At 47.4% G+C, this 10,000-nt stretch overlaps 3 protein-coding genes across 11 annotated transcripts in view; 1 reads left to right on the forward strand and 2 right to left on the reverse strand.

The window, feature by feature from the left end:
- Window positions 1-122, forward strand: part of LOC125958416 (5'-AMP-activated protein kinase catalytic subunit alpha-2-like) — a 2,541-nt gene extending 2,419 nt beyond the window's left edge. The window contains exon 2 of the mRNA XM_049691697.1: window positions 1-122. This exon is cut by the window's left edge and continues 1,387 nt beyond it. The gene's annotated coding sequence lies outside the window, so the exon portion shown is untranslated.
- Window positions 123-352: 230 nt separating this feature from the next.
- On the reverse strand, window positions 353-4,374 carry LOC125958202 (probable ATP-dependent RNA helicase kurz). The gene is made up of 4 exons (XM_049691392.1): window positions 4,223-4,374; window positions 830-4,158; window positions 562-764; window positions 353-490 (listed from the first exon to the last, which is right to left on the reverse strand). The coding sequence occupies exons 1-4, from the start codon at window positions 4,295-4,297 to the stop codon at window positions 411-413; spliced, it is 3,687 nt and encodes a 1,228-aa protein (XP_049547349.1). The 5' UTR covers window positions 4,298-4,374; the 3' UTR covers window positions 353-410.
- Window positions 4,375-4,731: 357 nt separating this feature from the next.
- Window positions 4,732-10,000, reverse strand: part of LOC125958146 (cytospin-A-like) — an 18,785-nt gene continuing 13,516 nt past the window's right edge. For 6 of the 9 annotated variants that reach the window (XM_049691296.1, XM_049691338.1, XM_049691322.1 and 3 more), the window contains 9 exons: window positions 9,994-10,000; window positions 9,578-9,887; window positions 7,848-9,389; window positions 7,456-7,607; window positions 7,172-7,384; window positions 6,962-7,097; window positions 5,715-5,843; window positions 5,239-5,513; window positions 4,732-5,162 (listed from right to left, as the gene is read on the reverse strand). The exon at window positions 9,994-10,000 is cut by the window's right edge and continues 848 nt beyond it. In XM_049691296.1, the coding sequence (XP_049547253.1) occupies window positions 5,073-5,162; window positions 5,239-5,513; window positions 5,715-5,843; window positions 6,962-7,097; window positions 7,172-7,384; window positions 7,456-7,607; window positions 7,848-9,389; window positions 9,578-9,887; window positions 9,994-10,000 (2,854 nt within the window). In that variant the 3' untranslated portion in view covers window positions 4,732-5,072. The remainder of the gene's footprint in view (window positions 5,163-5,238; window positions 5,514-5,714; window positions 5,844-6,961; window positions 7,098-7,171; window positions 7,385-7,455; window positions 7,608-7,847; window positions 9,390-9,577; window positions 9,888-9,993) is intronic. The other 3 variants (XM_049691355.1, XM_049691363.1, XM_049691304.1) reach the window with 2 other exon arrangements.

The raw sequence follows: 10,000 nt of genomic DNA on the forward strand, positions 1-10,000 counted from the left end.
CAAAGCGTGAAACTATGTAACGGGTTTTCAGCCAAGCTTGCAGCTAATTAATGGAAATCAATTAAGAGCGCTTATAAAAAAAACCAATAAAAAATGGCCTATGGGCTGTTAATTGAACATAATAGACGTAGCCTTCTGTTAGATCTTGAAAAGGAAAAAACAATGAAAAGAGCTGTTAGTGATAGTGCATGGAAACACTAACTAGTTCTAAATAAACTATAATCATAGTAACCAGTTGGAATTAAAAAAAAATCCCAGCGATTTGGTTCACTAAACAATCTCCTACCAATTCAAACTTATGGCATTCGTTTTCTCTCAGATGTAAGCCGTAGCAACTTTTCTAATGATTATTTGCGCCACCAAGGCAGTACTTGCAGATTTATTGCGGATAAAGCATGTACCCACTGAAATCACTTTTTCGGTGGCCACCATCTGGCAATGTCATCGTGACAGGACACTGGCAGAAACTCTTGATACTCCTGAAGGAAAACTGGAGAAAGGGAAATGGAAAAAATAAGCAATATGGTGCGATATAAACCCATATCTAGTCCTGTATCTTACATTTCGAGTCCACATTCCACAGCTCGGAAAAGCGTGCCGCATTGTAAACCTCGTTCGCTAGCAACACTTTAAGGGCGGCATCTATACGCGGTATCGAGCAGGAATATTGCTTCAAAACCGAATCGGGCGACGAGAGGAGTGATTTGCGGAACGGTTTCAATTTTTTGAACATCGATCCCGATAGGAAGAATTTTAACAAATGTCTGCAACGAGAGAAAACGAATAAGCTAATGATGCCGCAAACTCTGCATATTAAAAACATTCTTACTTGCAGCGCAGCATATTTCTTGGCATCTCCACCAGTGAGGCCGGTAACGGCCAGCTCGTTTTGCCGATCGTTGCCTTCACATAACACTCGATAGTATCGTTGGTCGCGTTGTACGTCGGAGGTTGTGGTTCTTCCAGTACATCCACAATATTGCACACATTCGGTACAAACTTCGGCAACCATTCCGGTTCGATCGCCGTGATGCCGCGGATAAACGTTTTCGATTGAGCAGCCTCTCCGATGGATACCGTCGTTTCGAAGGCCTCCTGAAAGCAAACCCACTCGGGCAACTCTTTCCGCAATACGGAAGCTGCATGCAGAAAGACGGGCTCATCGATCATCGGTAGATTGTATGCATGCCGTAACCGCCTGATATCGGCCTTCAGCTTTATCTCACTCTCGGGCAGTTTGCGAGCGATACGATCGCTCATACCGATCAGCAGCAACTGACGAAGCAGGCGCATTTGCGTGACGGTCGGTGGTGGCATATCCGGATCGACCGTAAGCGACATCTCGCGCAGGTTTGCATTGACCTCGTTGGTGAGCTGTACGCGCAGCTTCCGGATTTCCTTGATCGCCTTCAGACGAATGCCATTCTCTGTACAGAATGCTTCGAGATTACCCTTACTGTTTGCGTGTTCCGCCGCACCGACGGCCTTCAGGAGAATCATCGGATCACCGAGCAGCAGCGATTCGCCGGCGCCAGCCCAAGCCTTACGCTTCTGACGCCACAGCTTGCTGCTTTCCGAGGCATCATCCTCCGTCAGACCGACCTCTTCGAGCACCTCCTGTACGGAGAGAGCGGCCACGAGGCAAATGGCGTACGGTAACAGCGCATGCTGATGGCTTAGGGCCAGTATCTTACCAAAGCGTGGTGCCACCGGAAAGGCGGCCATCGTGCGACCCAGCTCAGTGACACGCGTGATCGTTTGCGTGCGGGATTCACCGGTCCCTCCCTTAAGCGTTGTCCGTGTCGTAATTTCCTCGAGTGCCTCCAACTGCAATAGGCGCTGTTCGGCCCCCACGAGCTGCTCTCGGTCGGGCGGCGATGGAAAGGGAAAGTTAACGACCTTATCGATCCCCATACACTTCATCTGCAGCACCAGCCCATCGACCGGTTTCTGCTGTACCTCGGGCGGTGCGAAATCTACAAACTCATCGTTGAACACGGCGCTCGAGTACAGCCGATAGCAGTGACCCGGTGCGACACGTCCAGCACGTCCGGCCCGTTGATTGGCCGAAGCTTTGCTCGTGAACGTCACGACGAACGCGGTCACACCGGTCGTTTTGTCGTAGAGTTTCGTCTTCTGGCGGCCACTATCGACCACGTACTTGATGTCGGGTATCGTGAGCGATGTTTCGGCCACATTGGTAGCTACCACGCACAGACGCGAACCTTCCGGTGGAGGTTTGAAGATGCGCTGCTGCTTATCCGGTGGCAACATCGAGTACAGTGGCAGTACCCAAAGTGGTTGGTTCCGCTTTAGCTCCGATATGCCCAGATCTTCAGCCAGATCTCCTCCGTCCAACAAGTTCGCCTCGTCATCATCGCCATCCAGTCCATCCTCATCCAGCTCACTGTCGCTTGAGTGATCGTCCTCGTGCAGATCGGCTTCCGTATCGTCGGCGTGCGGCAGTTCGTACGCATCCAGATCGATCTGCGGGAGCCGCGGAATGGTGACCGATGGATTTTTGCGTTTTTTCGTCGAACTGGCCTTCTTGCGTGCCTTCTTGCCGCGCAAAATATTATCAAACTCTTCGTCTTCCTCGGTACGATCATCCGTTGCAGCATCGGGCGTTCGTTTACCATCGACGGTCTCATCGGTGGATTTTACAGGAGGAAACATTTTACGCAGCTTGCGTACCATCGTGTTCACCTCCTTTTGACCGGTAAGGAAGATTAGAATACCACCCTCCGGTAGCCGGGTGTGAATTTTGACCGTCTTCAGGAACGCTTCGCGCAGATAATCGGCCGGTGTCGTCTTGCTGAAGTGTACCGTGACAGGGTACTGGCGTGAATCGATATTAATGACCGGCGGTGTATCAAGGAACAGTTTGCGGTTTTCGGTAAAGTCGCACACGCGCAACGTGGCCGACATGATGATGAGTCGCAACGGGTTTGTTCCACGTTTGGCACGCAGTCGAACGATACGCGACAGCAATCCCATCAGGATGTCGGTGTAGACGCTACGCTCATGCGCCTCGTCCAGTATGACGCAGGAGTATTTGCTAAGCAGAAAATCCACTTCAATCTCCTTCAGCAGTACACCGTCCGTCATGAACTTAATCTTGGTCCGGTCCGTCACATTGCCCTCGTAACGGATCAGATACGATACGACATCGGTCGGTAGGTTCATTTCGTGTGCGACACGTTTCGACATGGAAATGGCAGCGACACGGCGTGGTTCCGTGATACCGATTAGCCCTCGCTCGCCGTAACCGGCCTCGTAGAGAAATTGCGGTATTTGCGTCGTTTTACCGCTGCCCGTTTCACCGGCCAAAATGGTGATTTGATTTTCACTTATCGTTTCCATGATCACCTGCTCTTCCGCCAGTATCGGGAGCTTGAGACGTGCCGCCTGTACCTCGGCATCTCGTTCGACGTGTATGTACGTGGCCGGTTTACGGTCAACCTCTTGGTTTTGTTTCACTGGCGGAACTGCGACTTCAGCTTTAGGCGGTTCTTTTGTCACCTTCTTCGGTATCTCCTTACCAACCTGTTCTTTTACCGCTTCCTTGATTGCGCTCTCCTGCTTGGGAACTTCTTTTGCTTTCTCCTCATCGTAGGGCTTCTCGAACTTATCCGACTCATCACCGCTAGAAGAGTCTTCGCTGTCGTCTAATCCCACCACATTCGGATTCCGTTCAGCTGTCCCCTCCTCATCATCACCATCGGCCCCTGAGGGCTGTTGTTGGCGTAAAAGGGCTAACCGTTTTCGCCGACTGCCAACCAAACTGCGAATCTTCGCCACACCCGCCGTACGTGATCCGCGTACCTTTTCCACAACCGTCACGCCATACTTTTGCTCCTTAAAGTGCTGCTTCAGCCCTTTGGTTTGGATCTCGCTCAGCTTTCGGAAGCCGGTCAGCTCTTCCTTCGTTGCCTGCACCTGCACCAGCGACGCGATCAGTGATGATCGGTTTTCCTTCTTTTTCTTTTGATCCACGATCTTTTCTAGGCGTTTGCGTTGTTTTTTCGACAAAATTCTCGTGACAACCGTGGTATCCTTTTTCACCTTCGTCGCACGTTTTTTCGAGGGCAACACCAGCGCGTTCGCATCATCGGCGCCACCATACTCGTCGCTGGCTGGAGCAAAGTCTAGTTTTATCTGCAAAAGGAAGAATCCTTGGTCTGTAGAATTCCAAAAGCCCACTTCCGTTGCCGCTTTTTACCTTTTTGGTTTCTGTATTATCGATGATGGTTTCCACCTGGCGGCGACCTTTTTCGTTGAATCTTCTTTTACCCATCGTTTCGTTTGTGCTTAAAGAAAGCGCGTAATAATTAACCAACGATCCAGCATCCGCGGTTTCTGCTGCCGGCCGTTTTTTTTTTTTTGGTGCTGGAAATCCTTTGTTTACATTCCGCGACAACACGTGCGTTTGACAGTTCATCGACCCAACTGTCAAACGGTCGATTTGAGCTACTGCGCTCAGTACTGGGACGTGGTAGCTCAATTTATTCAAAAAAAGTAACGGATTTATCCTCCTCGGAGTAACGGAGTATCTCTTCACTAAAGAGCTTCAACTAACGAGTGAACAGAAAACCTTCTGGTATAAATTAATTCTTTAACTACAGATAAAACGAACAGACACTGCTGTCCCGTCCCATATGCTCGTTGCCATTTCCTCGTATCCCCCAGGAACACACATTTCAGTACAAAAGGTCACGCGCAGGGTTCGGTTGTGAATAGATTGTTCATTTATATTTCAACAACAATAATACAATTTGCTTGAAATAGGAAAATTATCAGAAGCCGGGGGAGGACGCGTCTATTTTTGATAAAAAATAAATAACAAGTAAAATGTAGAGTAATTCAGAACGCTTTCCACCACACCCCTTCTTCTTCGATGTAGCTACAGCAAACGAAGCCCATATCGTTGTCCTCCTTGTTGTGGTGTGACAACATGCCCTGTACAGAACCGGCAAGCTTGCAAGGCCTGTAGTCGTAAGGAATGGTAAAATGTATAAAGACACACACACACAAAACACACATGCTTATACACTCGCGTGGAATGCAGATTACTAGGTTTCGAAATGTTTATAAATGGCCGTTACATAGCTCATCACTTGCTGCCAGTCCGGTCTCTCCTGAAGGCACATCTCGTCAATGCTCTGTGGATCCCGTGGGGGTAAGCAAAGAACACACGTTAGTGGTCATCCTTCGTCACTTACTACTAGTGATACCCACCAAAGATGTCGGAATGCCAACACTCTCTGCTGCTGCGAAGGCGAGACTAAAATTGCGTCTTTTATCGTTCTGGTTGAGTTTATCGTACGGCACTCGGTCGGGTAGATAGGAATGCATAATGGCGCACAGGGCCAGCCCATCGTTCCAGGAGGAGCTGAAGTTCGTGATGTCAATATTTCGATAGCCAACGGCTTTATTCTGGCACCACTTCAGCAGCGCATTTCGTTTCGAGCCTCCATTTTTAACCAACGCGTTTAGCGGATCTTTCCGTTCACCTGAAGCGAGCAAGTAGGAATGAATGTAAAAGATTATTTCTGTGAAAAGCTAACATTACGCATGAGAATAAATGATTTTTTTGTTAATTTGATAATTTCAATCACGTATCAATTTAAGTGCAAAAACATTCACGAAAAATAAATAACAAATAAAAAATATTTTAAAGAAAAATAAAAAAAACAAAAATGGGATAAACATACTTATATCGTTGTAGCTATTGCGCCTCACGTAGTCCATCGTTTTGTGGGAAATAATGGCGGGGTTTATTGTTGTATTACAACCATTGTTGGTGTTGATAAGGCTTGACTTTTTCATCAGCAACACCGTGTCTACGGAGCATCCGAACAGAAAGAATACGATTGAAAGAACCAAACAAAAGAAAGCGAAGATACCAAAATGAATTATGAGATAAACAAAAATAAGGGAAAACAAAGCAAATAGTAAATAATATAAAGAAGGGCTCCTTGTCTAGTTTAACTATTCAACATACTAATTCAAGTCAAACCAAGATGAATAGGCGGAGATATATTATGAACCGGTGATGATTCCAAAATGTGAGGTAACGATATGCTTATTTAATATACTTACTTAAAATAACATTGTTAAAAAGGTGCACAAAAGCCACCATTCTCCGTTGGCAATGGTGTTGGTTAGTGTTCTTCAAACATGTTGAAGATCATGCGCAGCGCGATTAGGCACAAGGCTTGCATGCACACCAGACAAACGTGATTACTTAACATGCATGCTGAAGCAACAGCAGCAGCAGTGCACCCAATATTAAGAATAAAGAATATAGATTTCATGCAATAAGGCAATACATAACCGACCAAAACCGCAAGAAAAGAATAATCGAGCAAACAAACGGTGCAATCCGAGAGGGTATTAGTATTCACAATGAACCACAAGCAAATTAAGTCAAACCAACGAGACTGGACATAGGGGTTTATAAAAAGGGAATACATAATATTTACAATAATTCGTTATCAGCTAATGTTAAAACAAATACACCAAAATGCGTTGCAGTAACATGCGATATGTATATATTTAAAATTTATGCTTTCTTTCTACTTTTCCACAACATACTAGTCGGCCGGCGTGCACAAGCAGTTAGCATCCAGTAGAGCGGATCTTAGTGTAACCTGCGAGTACCTCTTACCTTCGCTTTATTAAAAAAGTGCCTAGACCATCAACACACCGGTTAGCAAACCCCGAAGCGGGAAATCCAAATACATCCCCTTAACACTACTATTACTGTACTCTACGATCTAAGTGTTAACGAAGGACGGTTTGGGGAGTGCGGTGGTTATAGGGAGAGGATTTGGAAAGGAAACAAGTCCCTTATAAAAAAAACTAAATTGCTACCAACAAACCATGCAAAACACATCAATGAAGCAGTTAGTAGCTCTCTACTTTGGTCCCCATTTGAGGCGGTGCTGGTGCGCTTTACCTGCCGAGGCCGATTGGTTTGGTTTGGTGTTACTATTCACTATGTTCCCACCGGCTGTTGGTTGCTGTTGTTCGCGTAAAGGACTCTTGGCGGGTAACGACGCTGGGACGGTAGGCGCGGCCTGCACGGGTATCTGCTGCGGAAGAGAATGTGAATGTTTAATAGTGCGCAGGGGTTGAGTAAGCAGCCAATCCTGTCAGCTCTACTTACAAGTACATCGTTCTCGTCGTTGTTATTGCCATTGGTGTGACTTTTCACGTTGTTGATACCGATGGCTTGACTGTTATTGTCATTATTGTTGTTGTTAATACTATTGTCGGAGACGTGTGTGGAATGTTTGGTGGAAAGTGTTGGGTTGCCATCGGCCGGAATGCTGTTAATGCTCGAGCTGGAACTGCACCTCGAATCGGTGCTCAGTTTGGTCTTTGGAGAGGACATTGAATCGATATGAAGTTATTAGTATTGGAAGAAGAGAGACGGAATCAAAATATTACCTGTTTTGCAGAATTTTCGATACTTTCAATCAAACTCTTCACCGATAGCCTCGAATCTTGCCGCTGGATGGCCGACTTTTGTTGCCGCCGGACGGCCATCTCCTGTTGCACGGATGTGATGAGCGAGTTTTGCGATTCCTTCGATGCCAGCACTGGAAAGAGGAAGCAATCAGCGTAACGGTCAGCAGATTATTCAGGTCACCAAGTCAACCCGCTCTCCGCGGTCACCGTTGAGGTAAAGCACAAAACAAACACAAAAGCAACGAAAATAGTGGCCAAGAGAATCGTAGATCATACCGACAGGACAGCAACAGTGGAAGGGTAGCACATAGACATAAGACAAACAGTTGAGAAGAACACATCGATGATAGGGTTCCGATAAAACAACTTACTATTGTTAAACGTTAGAAGGGCATGCTTTCTATCATAAGTATACTTTTCAGGTCGTGTAATATTGGCATACAATGGTGCGACCACATCGTTACGGGCTGGTTCCGAACTGCGGTTTAGCACAAATTTCGTATTCGGTTTCGGTAGCGGCTGCGACGTAGTACGTACATTTGGTGGCATTGTTACGGGCCGGGTCGTCGATTTCATTTTACGTTCGCGCAATTCCTCTTCCAGGACGAATTGATTCGTTTCGGCATCATGTACGTAAACGATCTTGTGCTGACCGGAGATCAAGCTTTGCTCACTGTCCGTTCTCGGCAGCGGCTGTGGTTTACTGCGTATCTCGTGTTTCATCCCGAGCCGAGCGATTGTATCCAATCGATTCGATCGTTCTGATATCTCTAGATCGCGTGATTTATTCGTTACCCTGGCAGGCATATATTCGACCGAATAGCTGTGAACATGTTTTGCCGTTGGAAGTGACGTTAAACTAGATACCTTATGGTGGTGCAGTTCCTGTTGTTGTTGCTGCTGCTGCTGCTGCTGCTGCTGCTCATCTTTCACCGATCGATGTTGATGTTGATCCTCTAGTTCAAGCTTAGCTAGATTATTCAAACTAGACCCACTGATTGAGCGTTCGTAGCGAAATTTGCGAAACTTGCTCAAATTGGAGGCCGCTTTGTGGTGCGTTGTCATGCCGTCGATGTCGCGCATTATAAGATCGTCAATGCTTTTCGAGTAGAACATCCCAGAGCCAAAGTCGGCTAGACCGAGACTGTTCCGTTGCCGGCGATCGCTGCTGGAGCGACTGGAGCGCAAATCTTGTGTACTCTTGGAAGCAAACCGTGGCACGGGCTTAAACAGTGCGAACGAGCTTTGGGTCAAATTCTCGCTACTGCGCGAGGCAGCAATCGGACGGAAGGGTGGGGTCGCCAGTTTCCAGTTATCTTTTACTGTCTCTGCCGTTAATCGCTCGGCCCTGTGGCCGGTTGTCTCGCCCGTAATGCTACTGTTACTACTGGTGTTGCTCATTGTTTCGGGAGTTTGAGCGATCTGCTTTCCCCCGAAAGGTGTTGACTTCCGCGTACTAGGCATCAATACCTCCAATTCCTGCGCCTCGAAGTCGTCAAGATCGGAGGCACTGGTTCCGAAGGTATCGGAAGTGTCGTTATCAGACTGCGGTGGTACACCAGCAAACCGTACAACCATCTTTGGTGGCTTGGTTTTAGGTAGCGGAGGGGGTGCATCAGATTCAGTGTCCTGCTGTGAATCATCATCTGCCACCCTAGCCACTGGCTCGTGTTGAAAAATGTTGGTAGTAATGGTGACGGGGCTACTGTTATTGGTGGTGCTATTCAGCTGACGATCGAGCGAGAAACCGTTCATCTGCTTGCGTAGTAGCTGAACGCGGTACGAAAATTCGTCCACGTTACGATCGAAATTATTCAAGCTTTCAACCGAAGCACTCAGGCCCTGCTTAAGAACATTTAAACGTTCGTAGCTCAGTTGCACCTCATCCGGATTGCCTCTACCAACTATAGCTTCTGTGGAATTGTGGAATCAAGGAACTAAGGATATTATTTGTCTAACCAATGGGTACGGGAAGATAGGCAGCATGCTACAAGAGAAATTTGTACGAGCATGCAACCAACCAACAACCTCGACCCTCTAGCACTAGCAACTAGTAAGGAAATCTTAACGATCTGCCGCCCGCCAGAGGCCACATACTTACGTTTGTTTAGTTGTTCGATCTGCTGCTCGAGCACGCGAACCTTCTCGCGGAGCGCCTTGTTGTCGAGCGCCAGCTTCTCACGGGCATTTTGTGCTTCAGTCTTAAAATCGTTCGCCACCCGAACCGTCATCAGTAGATCGGACTGGAAGTGATCCCACTCGTCCGCCTCCTGCTTTCTAAGCCTAGTCTCTTGGTTTAGTTCCTCAGTCTTTTCCATCAGCTTGCGCTCGGTTTCGCCTAGATGTTTCTGCATCTCCGAGAGCAACGTTTCGAGCTGGGCCTTATCCTCCAGCAAACACTTGTTTTGTACCTGTTGAAAATGGAACGACAGAGAGAGAGAGCGAGAGAGAGGATGGTAAAGGGTGCTCTCAAAAAAAAAAAAGATTGTTACTAGTGTCCATCCCCATCATGCGTACCTGTAGC

The sequence above is a fragment of the Anopheles darlingi genome, chromosome 2 (genome assembly GCF_943734745.1).
Source record: "Anopheles darlingi chromosome 2, idAnoDarlMG_H_01, whole genome shotgun sequence".
Classification (NCBI taxonomy): Eukaryota; Metazoa; Arthropoda; class Insecta; order Diptera; family Culicidae; genus Anopheles; species Anopheles darlingi.